General features: G+C 48.3%; 1 protein-coding gene across 2 annotated transcripts in view; it reads left to right on the top strand.

Moving 5' to 3' along the window:
- LOC146860908 (uncharacterized) overlaps positions 1-20,904 on the top strand; it is an 850,962-nt gene extending 830,058 nt beyond the window's left edge. For both annotated transcript variants that reach the window (XM_085644903.1, XM_085644904.1), the window contains one exon: positions 19,840-20,904. In XM_085644903.1, the coding sequence (XP_085501029.1) occupies positions 19,840-20,008 (169 nt within the window). In that variant the 3' untranslated portion in view covers positions 20,009-20,904. The remainder of the gene's footprint in view (positions 1-19,839) is intronic.
- The last annotated feature ends 921 nt before the right edge of the window (positions 20,905-21,825 follow it).

The raw sequence follows: 21,825 nt of genomic DNA on the forward strand, positions 1-21,825 counted from the left end.
CAGGATTACCAGTCAAATAGCGACCTGCAGTCTGGTTTAGCAAAGCTCATCTGCCAATGGTCCCCCTCTTAAAAAAACCAAGATCTGATGGCGTGTCTTTTTTGGTCTGTATGGCTAACATTTGGAATCTCTGTCCTGTTCAACTCTGGAGTCTCGCAAATGAGACTGCTTTTCGCAATTTACTAAAAACGCATCTCTTCAGTCAGTAATTTCTTCCCCGCCCTCTTCTACTCACAGGTTACAACGCTGGGGCACTCTCTGAGTAGCTGTATGCTTTACAAGTAACGCCATCCATTCAATCATCCTGTTTGATTTACTTGTGTTAAAAAACAACAGGATTCGTGCGTGAAAAATGTCTGTTTCAACCAAAACTTTACCGAAACCATTTATAAGTTCCTCTTATTCTTAGTTGTCACAGATAATTTTGAGAATTACTTCTTCCCCCAACATAGGTGGCTAACCAATTTTGATAATCCTGCCTAAATGTGGTTTAGCACAAAATGGTATTTTTTTAGGGCAAGCATGAAGTTAAGTATTTGATAGATTCCATGAGCACTTAATGTGGTGCATCCATAGTGTTTTAAGGGTTTCTGATGCCTGAGTGATCAAGCGTTTGTCTCGGAGATATCAGGAAATTATGTTTCTACAGATGTATAACAAATTTTATTGATGTCAAACACAATATGCTATAGAAAGACAGAGACCTCCTTTGCTGAGCATCCATACTCGATATGACAATAAATCAAGGTTTCGTATTCAGGACCAATATACAGTCACCATCAGTCCATAATCACCCCACCACAGCCCCCATATTTGATCAAATTTGGAGGGATAATCCCATGCCACATACACAGGTTCCTCTTGTGCCACACACTGTTCCCTCCGCTTCCTCCACTCCACCACTGATGGTGCAGTGGCCAATTTCCACCAGACGTTACCTGTGGATGGACCCATCAGCTTTATTACAGCCAGTGTGCCTCCCACTACAGGTTCCAAATCCAAGGAGCAGGTGCAGGGCAAGCGTCCCCCAGGCAGTTCCCTGGAGAGGTGGAGGGGCCCAACATCAGCATCAGGTCAGGCCAGTGATGAGGACAAACTAGACATGGAAAATATGTGGGTGCCCCCAAAGGCCAAGGAGACAGGTGCTGGCACCGCAAGGCCAAGCAAGCTGGCAGGAAAGGCCATCTGTTACAGGGAAGAAGGCAACCATGCATCATCCTTCAAGGGGGATTCCAACAGCTCGACCCATTTCAGGCCCAGGCCCCGGGAGAGTCAAATACCTGGGTGGTCCAAACAAACCACGATCCCCCAGGCCTTAGTCTGCTGGCCTTGCTTCTCCCTCAGACTTCATAATCGTGGTGGCGCAGCCAGCACTCACCCGAAATGCCCAGCCACTGATACACAGCCGGCAACTCAGCAACAGCTCAGGGGGTGCTGCTCATCCCCAGATTTCAGCTTCCGGTGCAGGGAGGGAGGGACAGTGACGGGGCCTCATTCTGGACTAGATACCACATTAATCGCTAGCTGGCTTCAAAGCACTTTGCAATCAGTCACCAGGCCCTAGCCCACGAGGACCTGGAAGAGGGCATCAGGACTCCAGACATGGCACCAGGCATTCCAGGAAAGGGCTGACAGGCATCCCACGGTTACTGCAGGTTTATGCAGGGATCTCCAGTGGGAGCATCTCACACAGCAGGCCGGATCGCTGCAGATGGTCGGGAAGGCCGGGAGTGCACAAAAAATGCAATCACTATCTTGCTCGGCCAAGCCACCCACTCCTGTTAAATCTTATTTAATAAGCAAACACATGGGATTGTTTTCCTTGGGTGTGATTTGTAATGGTGCACCCTCCCTTTTTTTAGGGACCCACCCTTGTTCCCATTTAGGGATTAGGTATACCTCACCGGCCCAGTAGTAGCATTTAATTTACAGGTTCAGGGTACATTTAGTACAATTTCCTAGGGACGTATAAGCAAATTAAATGTACCAATCAGGTGTAAGCCAATTGTACCATGTTTTAGGGAGATGCATAAGCACTTTACCACTGATTAACAGGGAAAAGTCCTAATGCCAAGATAAACAGCTTCAGTGACAGAAAGCAAAAATCTGTCTGAGGCCTTGCAAAAAGGGCCAGGTCCAACATGACCTCCCTCCAGCCAACAGTTATGGGAGACTAACCAATACATTGATGGACTTTCCTGCTTAGGCAAGAGAACATGGGCAATGGCCCTCTTTTGCAGTGGAACTTATCAATTCTATGCCCATACAACCCTAACTGCATTCGCTGACATTCTCCTCTGGGGTCACTACACCAGCCCATGGGGAAACTCCTGACCTGACAAGGTGATGTGGCCCATTTCACCTCTTTGGTCAGACTTTTGTCCCCAACCCTGGGACAACTCAAAAAGACAAAAACCAACAGAGGCCACTCACAGCTGTCATTGTCAAGAGCCAATGCCCAGGCAATCCACTGCCAGGTAGGGGCTCCAAGCTGTGGCCTTGGTCAGACCTCACTTCCAGATGTGGGGCTACCAAGGAGATTTCTACTTGCTTCTGAGGTTTCCCTGACTTCTGATTTGTTTCAGAGTGGGGGGCAACAGCCCCTGGTGTTAGGCACTCTACTTGCACACTCCTTCCAACCAGTCCAGTGATAGTAACCTGGGACTGGCCTCTCAGTCTAGAGTCTGTACCTTGAGGCTACACAGGTGCCTTGCAGCCAGGACTTCCACAGGGGAACCACCACCCCCTCAAGGGTAACTGTTAGACCTGACATCCTTGGCGTGGGTTTTTCCCCTATCTTTTGCCTCTGCTACATGGATTTTTGATGCTGTGCTGGATTTCATTTTGCTGGTTTAGATGCTTTGGACACTCTGCCACTGCTAATCAGTGCCAGAGTGTAAGTGCTCCCTGTGTAAAATATCGTATCGATTGGATATACCTGATTGGCATATCTGTATCACCATGAAGTCCCTAGTAAAGTGCACTGTGTGTGCCAGGGCTGGTGATGACGGATGCTACTAGTGGGTCTGCAGCGCTGATTGCGCCACCCACCTGTGTAGCCCTAAAACAGTGTCTCAGGCCTGCCGCCGCAGGCCTGCCTGCAGTCCCCGGACTGCCATGTCCCCCTGGCCAGTGTCCACACTGGCCGGGCCTAACCCTTCCCTTTTCATACACGTCAGTCATCCCTATGGAAGGCCCAAGGTACCCCCCTGGGCAGGGTGCAGTGTATGTAGAAGGTAGAGCATGTACTAGTGCAGGTAACATGTTCTGGTAGTGAACACCGGCCATTTTGTGTGTTCACTACTGCAAGGCTATCTTGTTCCATAGGCTAACATGAGGGAGGCGGGTGCCAATGGCTATCCGCCTATCTTCTCATACGAACAAGATAAGACATGAGTGTTTGATATCCCTGAGCTCAGCATTTAATAACACATCTTTTAGGAGAGATTGTTTTTAAATCCTGAGTTGGAGAACAGTACTTTTTAGAGAGTAGCTGTTCTCTTGTCTGACCCTTCTGTGTGCCTGGGCGCGCTTGTGGATTGACTGTCTGGTTTGAGAGTGACAGGGGCTGGGGATCCCCCGGGAGGTTGGCTGAGTCAGCCCTCTGCTGAATGGCGACAATCGCAAGGAGAGTGGAGGGAGGAGATAGCACCTGGGATTGAATAGGGCTGTGCCTGCCTGCCACTCTGCTGGCTCCACCTCCTGCTGGGCGGCTGACGACCTTGCCCCTCGCTCTGAAAAGAATGTAGGAGCCAGGAAAACAAAGTGCTCCAGCAACACCCAGAACTGGATCAGACCGGGCTCAGGACCCACTTGCACAAAGACTTCAAAGACTTCTAGGGGTATAAGTACAAGACCCCTGACAACAGATTTTTAGATTCGACCATCGAGAGGAACCTCTGCTGAAAGACGGACCGCTGAAGAACTAAAGGAAGATTGCCGTGCTGTGTGCTCTAAAGGCTGACCTGTTCTGGCGTACAACTGAAGCTAAGGAGAAGAAGGGGTCCTGCTGTGTGCTGACCCTATCCACTTGACCAAACAAGACTTTGCTGTGTGCTGTGTCTTCAACTGAATCTCCAAGGGCCTGAGAAGAGCTGGCCTCCTGTTTCGCAACCCAGGGATAGAAAGGTTGCCAAGAACTCAAGATTCTGCTGTGTCCCACCTGCGCTGCTGTGTGCCGCAGGGACCGTGGACTGTTCTACCAAGCTTCTCAACATCTGCCTGTGAGGTGGGCTGGCTGCTCTCTGTCTTGCTAGAGAGTACCACCCCGAGCCGGGCCCGACACCGGTTGCCGCATCAAGAAGATCGACGTGCTCATCGGCACGTGCCTTGCCGCGACCCGGAGGCCTGAAGCAGATCGAGAGTCGTATTTCCCTGCTCTACGAAGCCGCGCTGTGAGTGGCTGACTCCGGTGACGTCGACATCGTCACTGGGGCCTCGTCGAGGGAGTTGTGGAATCCTTGCACCGAACAGCCCGAGGAGCGCTTGTATAACGAGCGCAGTGACACCGCCGGAGCAACGTAGCTGCCTAAAACATCGAGAGCCTACAAACTGATTCATTCTCAGTGAGTATCGAATCACTCAAGAGACTAGAGACTATCGTCTGACGGTCCCGACCAACTAAGAAAGCGACTATTGTGTAAACCTGTGATGCTTGATTTCAACTGCGGAAACTAGATAAAGATAGATTATTTTTGATATAACTCACCTGTGTGGTCTAAGTTTGTGGTGTGCGGAGGAGGGGTCATTGTGGTGTCTACGTGCAAATACCTTACACATTGCCTTGGGGATAAGCCTGTCTGCTCGAGCCACGCTACCTAGAGGGTGAGCAGGGGTTATCTACCGTGTGTGTCCCTGTACCCTGACTAGAAGCAAGGGTCCCTATTTGGTCTAAGGTGAATACCTCTGCCAACTAGAGACCCCCAGGTCTAACAGTAACACACTCTGCTTGTGTCATGCATGGGTCAGGCTGGTGCAGTTCTCCAGCCCTCTGCCTCTGTGACAGTGCAGGGTGCACATCCAGGCCAGAAGTGGTGTCACCAGCGTCAGTCTTAGGGTAATCTGTTTTCAGAGCTGGTAACCCCTAGTCCACTGGTCCTCCCACTGTGCACTGCCTCCACCTTCTTCCCCTACTTCTCCATCTGGGTCTCCGTACTCTCCCTGTGGGCATTGTAACCCACACAATATGAGCCTTCAGGGCAGCTTGGGCTGTCACCCTTCCCAGCTCCTCTAACACCAGGCATACCTCATTTCCCAGAATGCAGTCAATGGGCATCTGCGGACTAACTATGGCCCTCCCCAGGGCCACATACTCTCCTCATTCAAGGAGTAGCAGTCCCATAGGGTTGACAAAGTCCAGCCCAAGTGTCTGGCTCATGATACAGACCTGTCCTGAAAGGTACTGATCTGGAGAAACCAGGCCTTCCCTACCATGATCGGGCTGATAGAATGGCTTTCATGAGTGCATACCTTATATGGTCTTCTACCTCTAAATTCAGCATAGTATCCCTCTCCACTGTAGGCATGTGTGTTCCAGAGTCTTGCCCCTCAATCCTCCCCTGGGAATCTATGCATCCTTAGGGCTGGATCACAGGCTGAAAACCATTTAGCTATGTCATCCCCACCACATAGCTAGGCACCAGATCTTTAAGGATGTTGACATTCCTTTCTCCACTGGACACTGTGCTCTCACGACCACCTTTGCTGCTGGGTCCTGGGTGTTGCTTGACCACCAGGTCCAGCTCTCTCAGGATCGCTTCATGAGCCAAAAGTGTTTTTTTCTCCTTCAATGTCCTGTCAGTCCCAGGCTTTCTCTCCTCCATTTTTAGTTTGGTGAGCTGGTGCACCCTGTGTTCCATCTCCCTGGGGGCAAGTTGTCGGGGGGGGGGGGGGACCCTGGCCCCGGCCCCGGTAGGGGATCTCACTCCTGTGGGAAATCCCCAGTTCCTCCTGTGACCGCAGCTCAGGACCCTTGGCCAGGCCATTTTACTTCTCTTCCTTATCCTTCAATTCCACCATCCCATTGTCAGAGTTAACCTCCTTTTGCTTCTCTGGTGAGGCCTGCATCCTCCTGACCTACTCAAAGGCTCTGAGCGCTATCTGGAGGTCCACTTTAGTGGCATTCCTTCTCACATTAAGGCATTTCTCCCTGCGAGCCTCTGCAGCTTACCCTTGCTGAGGTTCTCAATGTTGCTCAGCTACATCTTCACTGTAGGAAAAAGGAGAGGCAAGGCTTACATTTTAAAGCAGGAAAAAGAAATGCCAAATCACAGACGAAGTAGATCTAAAATATTGAATCTGGAATCAGGTTATATATGTGGGATTTTAATGTTACACACACAAACAACTGGTGTATGCATCGTCTGGTTGGATTCTATTAATCGCACGTGTGATACGTAATCAGTGACCAACTCACACGGCTGCAGCCTACTGATCCCTACAGAGGCTATAACTAATACAGATTAAGTTCTGGCTCACGGAATCTGGCTTCATCTCACAGGTACCTTATTAACTCCAGTGTATGCCGAGTAAAAGAATCCAACCGGACCGTGGATTCACCGGTTACCTTTAAGGCCTACAAGTGGAACTCAATACCACTATTTCTGGCATCCACACCTCTGTCCTGAAGAAGACCCGTTGTGACGTTGGTTCATTAACGCACATTCCTGGGTTGAAACGGGGACGTCTCTTCACAATCCATACCCTACGTTTTCCACCCCCTAAAAAAGAAAAAGGACCCAGATGAGGACCGTTGGAGATTTATCTGCATAAGAATGGATGTTAATTGATTTATACATCTTATACATTATGTTTAAATGCTCGCACTGTATACATTATATTCACTTTAGCAACCTGTCACTTTATGATCACTTAGTCACCATAAGTCACGTATTTGTCTTTTCAATTATGAACGTGTTTTTTTGACAGCCTTGCATATACAAAAAAAGTATAATGTACTAATCTTGAGGAAAACTCACATGGTGTGTTTCGTGTTACATACTTATAATGAAATGCTATAAAATTGGTCACCCGACAGAACCGCTTGTAGTATATTTTGTAAACGCCCAGGTTCTGAGGGATAATGGGGTACTCCATTACAGTTCATGCATACATACTTTACTCATTGACACTAAGTTAAGCCTGACTGCTTTGTGTCAAGCTACCAGAGGGTTACGCACAAGTTAATTTAGTGACATTTTGTCCCTCACCCCCTCAACGAAAAACCAAATTTGCTACACCTAACTAATTTGAATTGTACTGAATCTACCTTTTTAGCATGAGACCTAAATAAGTTTCAATTTTTTCTAACCAATCACTCAGTCTGACAAATCTCAGCTTTCTTACATTGGTTTCTGATAAATATGTCATCTGCTAGTCATGAAAGATCTTTTGAACATGTTAATTAACAACTATATCTTGTTTACTGCCACCAAATAATTTATAATGAGTTCTGCCAAAATTTGAGAAAATTATTTAAGTATGCCTAGAAGACAGCTGCAAAGCCATGTGTGGAGATTTATTGATTTAATTCCAAGATTGGATAATAAAGTAAGGATCTTAACTCAGACTTCTATGGAATACTGTAACTCATCAGGCTTGAACAGTATACTTGGCAGTATCCGAAGTTTAAGACCCGCCGAGAACCCTTGATGTTTTTAATTCCCAGCACAGAATATCAGATGAGCAATTTGCCCAGGGAAAACATGGAACAGGAATAGGGGAAAAGGGAATGGGTGCATCATCTAAGTGGATATGTCTTACTAGATGATGTCATTTAGGCATTCTAGTGAGTGACCTTGTAGGGAATGAGAAATTAGGGACCAACAGCAGAGTAAAAAGAAGGCAATAGTTAGGAGTTGGGATAATTGCAGGGTGAATTAAGAAAGTATTAGCAGCTATAAGTAGAGTATTAGCCTTATCAGTCGTACTGGCGGAGTGCCCTGTAACACGGTCCAAACAGATGATGATACCATGTGGGAAACCCGGGACAGCAGAAGATACATTGGATGCCTGCTGAAGGAAAATCACTAGCAGGAACAAATAGGTAGACTAGCACCAAGGCAAGTGGGCAAACGGAGGCAACTAGTTGTGAACCCTAAACAACAGGAAACTTGGAAAGGTAAAAACAATAAAGGATGGTGAACAGGTGCAAGCTGAACAAAGCAGAGAACCTCAGCAACAATGCACCATGTCGCTAAATAGCTGCTCCTTTTTGCAAGACAGCAAAAAATCCTTGTCTATCTCATCAGAGACTCATGGTTTGCATGAGGAGAAGACCTGTTTCTCAAACTTCCCCCCTGTCACAATGGAGTCACTGTCAGCATTATTTGGTAAAGGTAAATCGCGTTCCCCCTGGATCGGGCACCACCGCACATTATGTTACAAGGAGCTCTTGAGATTTTCCTCACATTGGTAGATCTCCTTAACCTTTCCCTCTCCACTGAAGTAGTTCCCTGAACTAGGAAACATTGAGTGATCAAGCCTTTGCTAAGGAAATCCATTCTAATCCCTTCATGTCCCAAGAACTACAGGTTTGTTTCCTTGCGGCTTGAAGCAAGGAGAAGTACATCAATCAAAATCTCTTCTTATATCTGGAGGAGAACTCTCTCCGCAACTCTTTTCAGATCAATTTCCATCCACAACACAGTATGGAAACCGCATTACTAGCAGCAACAGAGGAGCTGAAAATCTTGCTGGTAAATTAGGCTCTGCGGCCATTATTCTTCTTGACCTGATTGCAGCATTCAATACTGTCAACCATGAGACTCTGATGCTCAGGATGAGTGAAATTGGTTTAACTAATGATGCTTTGGGTTTGCTTTCCTCGTTTTTGAAAGAAAGGTCCTTTTAAGTTTCTGAACCCTCCTATTACTCAGACGTTTTCCCCTTTATGTGTTGGCTCTCCATTAAGACCTGCACTCTTCAACATTTATCTACATCCACAGGCAGATATAGTCAAGTAATTTGGGGTGTTTATTTTCTCCTATGCTAACAACACCCAATTAGTCGTCTCCCTCTCCCCAGAAACGAGTTTGCAACAACATCTATGTTCATGTCTAGAGAAAGTTGTTTAGTGGATGGCTAAATGTTCACTCAAGTTGAATGGAGATAAAACAGAATTGTTGATTTTAGGAAATAAGCCTACACTGCAAACAGCTATTGGATGGCCAAAGTTCTTAGAAACTCCGCCGATCCCTTCTTTCCCCATAAAGTGCCTTGGTATGTGGTTGGACAGCTCTTTATCTATGGAGGCCCAATTAAAAAAATTAACAGCATCTTACTTTGGCATGATCAGAACCCTATGTATAATCGGAGCTTAGGAACAAAAAGAAAGAGGCGCGTTTCAGAAAAATGCTTAAAACATGGTTATACCAGCACTAGCCCTAAATATTCACTGTTTTAAAAACTCACAAGTGCACACTATGGCTCACCACAGCACTGGAAAGCCCTCAGGTAGCTACGAACAGCATAGCAGAGCATAGCATAGCAAGGGACCTAAAAACTAGTTCTTCCACTATTGCCCCAAAAGTGATAATATAACACAGGAAGGGACAATGTGCAAGGAAACTGTTGTGGGTCCAGTGTTTATGTAAATCCAGTTTCCAGAGGATTATCCAAACTCTCACGCTTTCCTGAACCTGCATAAGACTAAATGTAATTGAGTCCTCTGGCAGTACCACTACCATATGAACCTCATTCCTGGGATTAAACTTTGTGGTATTAGTATTGTGGAATACATTTGTTACATTTTGTCATTAATCTAAGGGCGTGAACTGTTGCAGGGATTCTCTTTAGAAACAGAACTAACTATGCCTGGGATCACAGAACATAAGTATGTAGGGACTGAGTCACCACACCACATCAGTACCTATATGCCAAATCTGACTAGCTCATGCCCTCCCAACCTTCGAGAGTAACAGGTAAATTGGCACCCCAGAACCCAACACTCTAATCCCATCCCAGGGAGCCGTGGTAACAGATCATCATCTTCCATTCTCTCACTCATGCATATCCACAATAAACAGAAAAGAGACACAAGAAATGTTTACAATATTAATTGAAACTATTGCGCTCTTTCATGAAGCAACTGTACTGCAATAAGAAAACATATGTAAGTTAGAAGTGTGAGTAGCATTACTAATAAATTATATATAATATAATGCCCTGTTATGGTGAATAATAAATCTGCCTAATCCTACCCTCACTGTGTGAGCACAGTGATATATAAGAGATTAACATGTCAGTTTGCGAAGTGCTGTTGCACTCATCTCCAGACCTTTTTTCAGAAATAATCCTCCTCTCTGTTTTCCAAATGGCAAGTCCCGGCTTATATGATAAGAAATGCAATGCTCGAAAACAGCAGCTGGGTCTCTTTGTTATGTCTACATGTTAGAATGTGTTTGTGACCACAGAGAAAAACAGGGCTTGATATTGTTCAATCTTGTATAAAATGTTCAGACTGACTCCCAGGAAGATGCAGTGAATAATAAAACATGTGCAATGTATCTTTAGAATACTATTGTGGCATAAACACAAACGGGCTGTGGGTAACGTGTGCAAAGCAAAACGTCCTTCAACTGCTCTGCTTTGGCGCGTTTGACATGTGGCTTGCAGTGAAAAACTGTCCTATTACAAACTTAGGGGCATATTTACAAGCAGGCGGTAAAAAATTATCGGGGAACAACCTTTACAACGCAACTTTTACAACGCACTACACTTAAAACACATTTTTTACAACGCACAATCCATTACAACGCATGACTTTACAACGCATGACATTACAACGCATTTTTAAAAACTACCTTTACAACGCATTCCATTACAACGCATACTACCATTACAACGCATAACATTACAACGCATAATATTACACTACACTCTCCAACACTTACCCTACTGTTGCACCCCCTGGAGTTAGAATAGTAATTTTTACCCCTATACTATCCAACACTTACCCTACTGTTGCACCCTCTGGAGTTAGAATAGTAATTTTTACTCCTATACTATCCAACATTTACCCTACTGTTGCACCCCCTGGAGTTAGAATAGTAATTTTAACCCCTATACTATCCAACACTTTCCCTACTGTTGCACCCCCTGGAGTTAGAATAGTAATTTTTACCCCTATACTATCCAACACTTTCCCTACTGTTGCACCCCCTGGAGTTAGAATAGTAATTTTTACCCCTATACCATCCAACACTTTCCCTACTGTTGCACCCCCTGGAGTTAGAATAGTAATTTTTACCCCTATACTATCCAACACTTTCCCTACTGTTGCACCCCCTGGAGTTAGAATAGTAATTTTTACCCCTATACTATTCAACACTTTCCCTACTGTTGCACCCCCTGGAGTTAGAATAGTAATTTGTACCCCTATACTATCCAACACTTTCCCTACTGTTGCACCCCCTGGAGTTAGAATAGTAATGTTTACCCCTATACTATCCAACACTTTCCCTACTGTTGCACCCCCTGGAGTTAGAATAGTAATTTTTACCCCTATACTATCCAACACTTACCCTACTGTTGCACCCCCTGGAGTTAGAATAGTAATTTTTACCCCTATACTATCCAACACTTACCCTACTGTTGCACCCCCTGGAGTTAGAATAGTAATTTTAACCCCTATACTATCCAACACTTACCCTACTGTTGCACCCCCTGGAGTTAGAATAGTAATTATTACCCCTATACTATCCAACACTTACACTACTGTTGTACCCCCTGGAGTTAGAATAGTAATTTTTACCCCTATACTATCCAACACTTACCCTACTGTTGCACCCCCTGGAGTTAGAAAAGTAATGTTTACCCCTATACTATCTAATACTTACCTTAAATGCATTTTAATATTATGCGTTGTAATGGTATGCGTTGTAATGGTAGTATGCGTTGTAATGGAATGCGTTGTAAAGGTAGTTTTTAAAAATGCGTTGTAATGTCATGCGTTGTAAAGTCATGCGTTGTAATGGATTGTGCGTTGTAAAAAATGCGTTGTAAGTGCATGCGTTGTAAAAGTGTGCGTTGTAACGACATACATCCAAAATTATCGGCCCTTTTGCGGCCGTTTCCGGCCGAAAAGCGGCGATAATTTTATTGCCAAATTAGCACGCTATCTCAGCGATAAAAATCCACGTTACCCGGCGATATTTATCCTCACGCTAAGAGCCCCTTAGTTATTATGCAATTAACAATTTACCAAAAAGAAAGGGGCATATCAGCAACACCCGGAGATAATTATGACTCAGCCTTCTTAGCGTGAGGATAACGTGGATTTTTATCACTGAGATAGCGTGCTATTAGCAACGCTTATCTCCTCAGCGATAAAAATCCTCACGCTAACTGCCTATCGTGAGATTATCACTGGAAACCCAGCGATAATCTCACGCAATGTGGCGTTAGCTTGTTGATAGGGCCTCACAAACTTAGCCATGATATCCACCTTCCATAGGATATCATGGCTAAGTCAGTCCTGAAGCAGTCGTAAGGAAAGTAGCGATAACAGGCGTTATCGCTACTTTTCCTGACGCTATGCTTCATAGCGTGGAGCTTGATGATAGGAGAAATGTCGCTTAGCGACATTTCTCCTGTCATGTTAGGTCAGGAACGCCCACTTTGCATCTCATTAGAGATGCAAAGCTGGGCGTTAGGAATCCTGACGCTAAAGCAAGGTTTCACACGTTAGCGTGACCTTGCTAATTAGGCGATAAAATTATCGCCGCTTTTCGACCAAAAACGGCCTCAAAAGCGGCGATAATTTTTTATCACCTGCTTGTAAATATGCCCCAAAGTTCTTAATTTTATTCATGGTCGATTTTCATTAGTTTCACCAATTTTTAAGAACCCCTTATATAGATAGTCCCAATATGGAACAAGCATTGGCATAGCCAATAGGTCTCGCCTTTGGGACATTATAAGTGTTTAGCCATGCAACAGTTGATGTTGCACCAAGGATATTGTGCTGCATAATTAAATACTTATAAGATCCCAAAGGCGAGACCTATTGGCTATGCCAATGCTTGTTAATATTTTGCCTAGAAAAGATCTGACATTGCACAGTCAAGTTACCTTTCACTCACTGCGCAAGCTCACGTGTTAGAGAGTAAAGCAAAGGTCCGTGCAGGCCTTTTGGAGCAAGATGAACCACCTGTCTATGGAGTCCCAGCTTAACTTTATCTGAGAGAGGGGGCGTGGCCGAGCCGCGAGCTAAGATGGCCGCGCGGCGCTGAAGCTCCGCCGCCAGCCCGGCGCTAAAGCTCCTTTCCTCCCCTCCTGCCGCGGGCGCGGTACTCTTGGCGGCGCCGCTGAAGATCCTGAGACCCCGGAGCGAGCCGCGGCGATGATTGGGGCGCTCGAGACCGTCTGAGGACGCATCGCCCTAGGTCCCAAGATGGCGGGCGACTGCGGGCTGCACCAACGGGAGTGTGAGACCAGAGGCCTCCCGTGAACCAGGTACCCGGGGACGGGGCGGGGGGGGGGCGTTGAGCGCCGGGGTGCGGGCTGACGGGTGCCTGCGGTCCTCCCTGCGCCGCTGCGGGCTGGGGGGCGCCGGGTGCCTGGATCTTGCCGGGCACGCCGGGCTTGTCCTTACTCGTGTCCTCCTCCCTGGGGCCCCTGGTCGCTCGGTCGGGGGACCGGGGGGAGGCTGCGGGGTGGCCCGCTGGCGGTGTGGGGGGGCGGGTTGGACGCTGCGCTGGTCTAGCGCTCGGGCTGTCTCCGCCTCTCTCCTCGGGCCTGCTCTGGACGCGACCTGTGTACCTCGGACTGGTCGTGCTGTCCTCCCTCGCCCTACCTGGCTCCGCTGGGGCTGGGCTGAGGTCTGCTTCGTTGTGGTCCCCCCCATTCCACTCTGGACCCTGCCTTCTGCACCTGGTGATGTCCCGGACCGACGGCGCGGTGTAGTCGGGTCTGCGTCGGCATCCGGTGGGCACTGCGGCACCTGGGAGACCTGGGCGGCTTGACAACAGGCTGAACTATCCTGCCGGACTACTGCTGCGGCATAGCTGAGCCGACCTTACTCTACAGGCAGCGGGCTGGTGGCCCTCGGACAGTTGGGGGCATGGGTCGCAAAGACCCCAAACAGAAAACATTGCCATTTGAGAAACTCCCTGAACAGCCTGCGGGGGATCGCCCTGCCATGCCGGGCCCGGCCGAGGGGACGTCCGGCGGCCTGCTGACCGATGCCCCGTCCCCGGACTGACTTCAGGAAATGCGTGCTGGCTTCAGGGCCTTAGATGGCCGCTTCGATGCCCTGCACAAGACGTTGGAGAACATGGGGGCTAAGATCCAGGCTCATGACCAGCATCTGGGAGAAGCGGAGGCCCGGATCTCTACTCTCGAGGACAAAGCAGTACAGGAGTCCAAGCGGGTAGACAAGCTTGAGCGTATCTTGAAAGAAGTGGCCATCAAGAACGAAGATTTAGAATCGCGCAGTCGGCGCAACAATGTGCGGATAACCGGGGTTCCGGAATCCACGGCCACGGGCCGGCTTGACGTTTTTGTAGAGCAGTTGCTTACTGACATTTTTGAGAGAGAAGCCTTCACTCCGGGATTTGTGGTTGAGAGGGCCCACCGCTCCTTAGGGCCACGGCCTAACCCGGGGCTCCCGCCGCGCCCGCTGATTGCCCGTATCATGAACTTTCGGGACCGTGACACTGCCCTACGCCTAGCCAGAGAAAAGGGTGAGATCACTTGGCAGGGCTCGAGACTTTCCTTCTACCCCGATTTCACGGCCACGGTCCAGGAGGCCAGGCGGAAATATGCGGGTGCAAAGGCTGCGCTGCGAAATCTGGGCCTCAAATATGGTATGCTCTACCCGGCTCGTCTACAGGTCGACATCGAGGGCCGTACTCGGCTCTTTGATACCCCCACGGCGGTGCAGGAATTCTGTCGCAACTACAAGCCGCGTCGTGGTCCGCCGGGGGGTGACGGGGATGGACATTCCCCCCCTCGCAGTGGCTCTGCGCACAGCCAGGACCTGTTTGCGACCTCAGGTGTCGGCTGAGGCGGCGCCCAGGCTCTAACTTAGCTTACATTGACTCTTGTTATTGGAGGACTTTTTGAAGGATTGATATATATTTGCTATACAGCGCTGGGTTGATTGCGGATCGTCGTCACCCCCCTTTGGTTGAAACCGTTGGGAGCACTTCTGGGTTATGATGCTCTGTCTTCTTTTTTTGGTATACATTTGGTATTACTATTTAGAGCTATGTTTTTTTCTTCCAGGTTGGGGATTGCCTCACGTTTGCGTGGTTTGGCTGGGTGGGGGGAGGGGGGTGGGGATGTTTAAGTTTGCTTTTCATGACTTGGCTGTGTGTGAGCTGTTATCTTTGGTACACGGAGGCGCTGCATCGCTCCTGCTCCTGTTACGAACAGTTTGGCATCGATGGCCCAGATAGGACTGAATGTAACTCCCGCCAATCTCTCCTTAATGTCTTGGAATGTCCGTGGCCTCAATAATCAGCGTAAATGCAAACAAATACTACATTACTTAAATCGGCACAGGGTCGACATTGCCTTTCTTCAAGAGACACACTTACACCCATCGGGGAATACCAGTTTTGCATCTTCCTGGGGCGCCCACCGCTATTTTTCCAATTTCAGCAACTATGCTAGAGGCACAGCGATCCTAATTCATAAAAGGCTCCCGTTCCACTGCCAGACATTCCTGGGGGACAGGGGAGGGCGTTATTGCATTGTGAAAGGAGTGCTGATGGGGCACGTGGTCGCTCTGGTATGTGTATATGCTCCTAACACGGATTCCCCGGACTTTTTCCACGCGCTTGCTGCCCAGTTGGCCTCCCTAGCACCCGCTGCCATTCTGCTTGGAGGCGACCTCAACTTGCTACTGAATGTGGGGCTCGATAGCACCTCCGGGGCCACTGACTCCAAACCTAGGGCTAGACGCGCGCTCCTGGACCTTTGCACCCGTTTCTCTCTCACTGACGTATGGCGCAGGCGCAACCCAGACACTATGGCCTACACACACTTCTCTGGGCAACACAACACCTGGACCAGGATTGACTACTGGCTCCTCTCCCCGGGCCTGTCCCTCTGGTTTCGCGCAGCAGGGACCCTCCCTAGAACCTATTCTGACCATTCTCCTGTAGTACTGGGTTTAGAAGTTCCCCGCCCGGAGGGGTTTGAGCGGCAGTGGCGTTTTCCCGGAAGGGCCCTTCTGGATGATCTCTTTGTCCATGAGGTGTCTTTTGCGCTAAACACTGGCTCGGTAGACTCGTGGGCTGTCCTGTGGGAGGGGTTCAAGCCCTATATCAGAGGGGTTTGCATTGCTAAACAGGCTGGGGTCCTAAGGGCCCTACGCACAACAATCACGCGCTTAGAGGCGCAACTGGATGCGATTGACGTGGAGGCGCGACGGTCGCCCTCCGACGAGGTGTCTGCCAGGCGCTTGAGCCTCCTGTTGGACTTTCGGGAGGCTGCGGACAAGGAGATCCTATATCTGGGGAAATATCGTGTGGCTCGGCAGTATGGGGAGGGGGATCGGCCGGGGCGCACGCTCGCACAGGTTCTGAGACCGCCGTATAGTAAGTCCCTGATAACCGAAGTGCGGGGAGTAGATGGTACGCTCCGCACGCAGCCCGCTGAGATTCGGGACAAATTCCTGGCCTATTATACTGAGTTATATACCTCCAAATTGGGTGAATCCACGGCCGCTCGGGACGCCTACCTGTCGGAAATTGCGCTCGTGTTTCTGGATCGGGGCATGCAGGAGTTTATGGCGGAGCCCATAACGGTGGCGGAGGTGCGGGGAGCGATTAAAGTACTCCGGAGCTCTTCTGCTCCGGGTCTTGATGGCTTCTCCGGTGATTTCTACAAGGCCTTCTCTGATCTGTTGGCGCCGAAGCTCATAGAGGTCATAGAGGTCTATGCGGAGGCGTTGGAGCGTGGTTCGCTCCCGGCTACTCTTCGAGAGGCGGTCGTGGTCCTGCTCCCGAAGCCAAACAAGCCAAACAAGGACCCATTGATGTGTGGGTCGTATAGACCCCTTTCCCTCTTAAACACCGACTATAAGATTCTACCCAAAATAGTGGCCAACAGACTTTCCCAGCTGATGGAATTCATTATCTCGCCCATGCAATCGGGCTTTATCCCCCGACGCTCGACGTCGCTGAATTTGCGGACTTTATTCACTGTTCTGCACAGAATTAACCCGGCCACACCTGCTGCTGCGATCCTACTTGACACTGAGAAGGCGTTTGATTCCTTAGAATGGCCATTCTTTCTTGCCGTTATGGAACGCATGGGCATGCCGGCGAACTTTCTGGCCACGACTCGTCTCCTCTATAGCCGCCCCACGGCACGCCTGCGTATCAACGGTACGTTATCCAGACCTTTCTCTCTAACGCGTGGCACGCGACAGGGCTGTCCGCTTTCCCCGCTCTTGTTCATTTTAGCCATGGACCCCCTGAATCGGCATTTCCAGGAAAGACACCTCCACAGGGGTCTTCAGTTTAGAACGGGCCCGTTGCTTGCCTCCCTTTACGCAGATGACACTATCCTGTATGTAAGGGAGCCACATATCAATCTTGCCCCCCTGATTCGTGAGATCCTACGCTTTGGTGGCCACTCGGGACTGGGCATAAACTGGCACAAATCCATCATATTCCCATTGACTAGCGGTACCTCCCCGTGGCAATGCGAGTTCCCATTGGAGTCGTGCTCGGATTCAGTACGCTACTTGGGCATTCAGATCCATTTGAGCACAGACGAAATCATCCGCCTCAATTATGGACGCGCGGTGGCGCGGTTGGAGACGCAGGTAGAGGGTTGGTTGCGCCTCCCGCTCTCCATGTCGGCCAGAATAGCCATCATAAAAATGATAGTGCTTCCCAAATTTTTGTATCTTTTTAACAATATCCCTGTTCCCCTCACTCGGTCTTTCTTCTCCACCTTGAGGTCCCTCCTGATCCGACTGGTCTGGGGCGGAAAGCACCCCCGGATTCGCTGGAAGACTCTTACACTCCCACTAGATAGGGGAGGCCTCGGCGTACCGGATCTGTATCTCTACTATCTGGTCGCGCAGTGTGCACATGCCTATGCCTGGTACCATCCGGACGCTAGGATCCCGTTTCTGCGCCCTGAGGCAGACTTTGTTCTCCCAGGCCAGTTGGCTGCCGTTCTGCCCAAGGGTATCCCCAGAAGCCCGGTGGATATCCAAACAGTGTCCACTACTAGCTGGGCCTGGAAGAAACTTTTGAGCTATTTAGCTCACCCTCGCCTATATTCCTCTTCATTCCCTATTCGCAACCCGGGGCTACTGCCGGGCACAGATGAGGCGCTTGTGCAGCGAACGTTAAGCAAATTTAACCTCACCAAGATGGGAGATTTATACCCGGGTGGGCACATATTCTCGGCGTCGGAAGAGGCGCATTTCAGCGAGACTACCTTCATGGATAGGTTCGTTCTTCGCCGACTCTATTGCGCGGCCAGGGTGGTAATTGAGGGGTTCCCCCTTGAGCCTGCTTCCTTCGAACCCCTTACCATCGTTATTGACAGGGATACGGGGGCCCACCTAGTCTCGAGGCTGTACAAGGCGTGTGCGGCTTTGCTCCCTTGTACGGATGACCGGGCGCGGGCGGAATGGGAGACGGACTTGGGTAGGCCTATTACGGATGAACAGTGGACGGCCTGCTGTAAGGTTACTGCTACGGTGTCACTGAACAGTCGTCACAAACTCCTTCACTATAAATTCCTACAACGTTGGTACATGACCCCAGACAGACTCCATTCCATTGACCCTGCACGACCGCACCTCTGCTGGAAGTGCTCGTCACCGCATGCAGACTTCGCACACTTGTCCTGGACTTGTCCAAGGCTGCAATCATTCTGGACACAAGTTTACAAGGTCTTAGAAGACATGTTAGAGCTTACACTTGTTCCCGCTCCAGAGGTTGCGTTGTTGGGCTATACAGCAAATTTCCCTAAGAACGTTCGTATGTTGGCCGCTATGGGTCTGCTTCTGGCCAAACGTGAAATCGCCAGGCGCTGGGGGGATAGACGGGCTCCTACGGTCAAATCGTGGCTCACTGCCATGGCGTTCTCCAGCACGAATAGCGAACTCTACTCCAGTCTCCTTCCCGCGGCGGCGCGTCCTAGGGACATCTGGGGCCCTTACAAAACATACATTGCGGGCCTCCCCGGTTCCCCCTCGTCACCCACATATTCCGGTATAGTTCCAACGGGAGTGGGGTAGGCGAGTCGATATGGGCATCGGAAGAGTGGGGACGTCGAGGAATGAATGGGATGATATGTTCCATGGGGCGTTTGTTGTGGGGGGGGTAGATGGCATGGACTTCACAGGGGTAGCGGGGTATGCGTGGAGGGATGGGGTGGCTATGGGCCCTGGGTGTGGATTGTTGATGTCAGTTTCATCTGTTTCAATTTAGACAAGTATTGATGGGGGATTGATCAAGGGGGTTCTGATGTCGGATGCCATCCATAAGTTGCACATCTTGTCAGGGAACTGGAAGTTATGATGTACCTCCATACTTTATCATTGGTGAACGCACAGCTATCATTTGTGTATCGTTTGATTTTGCAAATCTAAATAAAGCTTTAAATAAATAAATAAATCATTTATAGGAATAATAAAAAAAAAAAAAAAAAAAAAAAACTTTATCTGAGAGAGCCATGTTTAGTTCCATTTTAGGAGTCCTCGTCAAAGTTTGCATCTAGGGGACATTATATGCTGTTTCAATACCTATCATGGGTAACTAAATATGAAACAAAAGCGGCCATTTTGCTCTGTGGAAAATAGGGGTGTTACCTAATGTTCTCTAACTTATGCTGCATGCCTTGTGTTCCTTTCCTTTGAAGGTACTCTAGCATGAAGGGAAAGATGGAGCAGGAATGCACCTGCTGCCAGGAGGTGAAGTCTATTCAGAAGATGCAACATCTATCCTGTCCAGATGGCAGCAGCATCGACTACACCTACATCACTGTGGATGAGTGTGACTGCCAAAGCACTGCATGTGTCCCAGAGTAAAAAAAGACAAAGGTCAAATCGCATGAAGCTCTAGCAACTTCTGAAGTGAAGAAACAAATTAACAAGGCGTACATAAAACATTTTTCCCCTGACAATGCTTTAAGGAAGAAACACCAATATCATTGGCAACCCTGTATATTTTACTTGCATAGCACATTTATTTTAGATTGCTTCACTTATAGCGGCTATGTAGATGTACAATTTTCACAAGAGGTGATTGGCTTTGTCAGTAGGACCAGAGTTTGATGGGTCCTCTCAGTGGGACTTGTGTTGTTTTGGTCATGTGATGCACCTATGTGCCAAGGGTGGGCAGCATACTTTCCTATGCTGCTTGTGTTCTCCTATCACTGGTTTTTCTTCATACTATTTTGAGCATGCTGAAGAGGGACGTCACCATACATAATGGAAGGAAGGGAGATCAACAGGGACAAGGTTACAACAGCCTGCAAGATACGGCTGATGTGAGTGAAAGTATGAAATAAAGGGGAGTTCCTTTAGCAACCCCTTTAAACTTCCCTGGGTCTCTTCCTTTTCAATATTGACAGACCATGCTTTCAGAACAGATCAGCGCATCCGCGTTTTCCCCCAGTTCAGCCTACAAAGACACATTACAAGGGAAGCATGCGTCACGGTGTGAGATGTACCATTTAACACAATAACACCGGACCCTTGTCCCCAATGGAAATGAATCTTTGAAGATATTGTGGTCAAAATATTCAGCAAACCTTCAGTGTTCTACGTGTTGTTATATATAGTTGCCATAGAAATGCATTTTGATTGTCTTGATTTTCTCTGTTGTCCTGGGTTGCCAACAAAATCATGTTTTTTATTGTTATCTTCACTGGCATTGCTTCTTATGAATAAATACACGATGATTAATAAACTGATGGACTTAATATTGTCATAACTTGTCTCATTTCTGTATCTGCTGGATTTCGGCAGGGCATCCTCACATTCCTGTATCAGAGCAGGGACAAAGTGGAGACGTGTTAGAAAATGCCCCTTTTTCCGCGGTGAATTTATTCTAATTTGTATTCCTGAACTCTGCGCACTGAATTACTGCTGCCTGGTCCCCAGTGTAGGAGCTCTGACTTAAAATATGGTCAAGATGCCTGATCCCCAGCTGGAATATACAACTTTCCAGTAAGGCCAGAGTAGGTTGTGCAGGAAAATACAGCAATGTCATGGAAATTGAAATGTCACCTGTGGACTACAGCCTCTGTTGTTAAGGTATATATGACTCATCCTCTCTCAGTAAATGCGATTACAGAGGGCCCGGAACACCATTAAAATGAAAGGGACATGGGTGAGGTCTGCCCATTCCTAGTTAAGGCAGAAGTGAAACGTAGGGAAAGGAAGCCTTTTGATACGAGGTCACAATGTAGCCAAACTGGCACCATCCCAGTGGGTGGGAAGGCCCATAGAGGGACTGCTCACTTTCCTTGACATACTCCTGGCTTGGCTGTTTTTTGTACTTTTTTATTTTTTTGGTAAACTTTTCCTCAAGTTGCATCTGTCCACTCTGTTCTCTAGCTACCAGGGGTCGAACCCTGGTATGTATTTTGAACTTGTAAGATGGTCTATCAAGATTTTTAACTTATTAATTGGAAATCATATCTAGGAAGGACTCACATCTTCCCAACTAAAAACCCATTTTCTTTCAGTGGGCAAGAAAATACATGACTCCTAATAGTGAACAGAACATGAGAAAGTAGTAGAGGGGATGCACAATGTTAGATGTGTTGAGTTCTTCTACTTGCAATATGTGAAAACCTTTAATCAATGTATAAAAACCTGACTTTAATTTTACTATCACT

This window comes from Triturus cristatus, chromosome 3_1 (genome assembly GCF_964204655.1).
Source record: "Triturus cristatus chromosome 3_1, aTriCri1.1, whole genome shotgun sequence".
In the NCBI taxonomy this organism is placed as follows: Eukaryota; Metazoa; Chordata; class Amphibia; order Caudata; family Salamandridae; genus Triturus; species Triturus cristatus.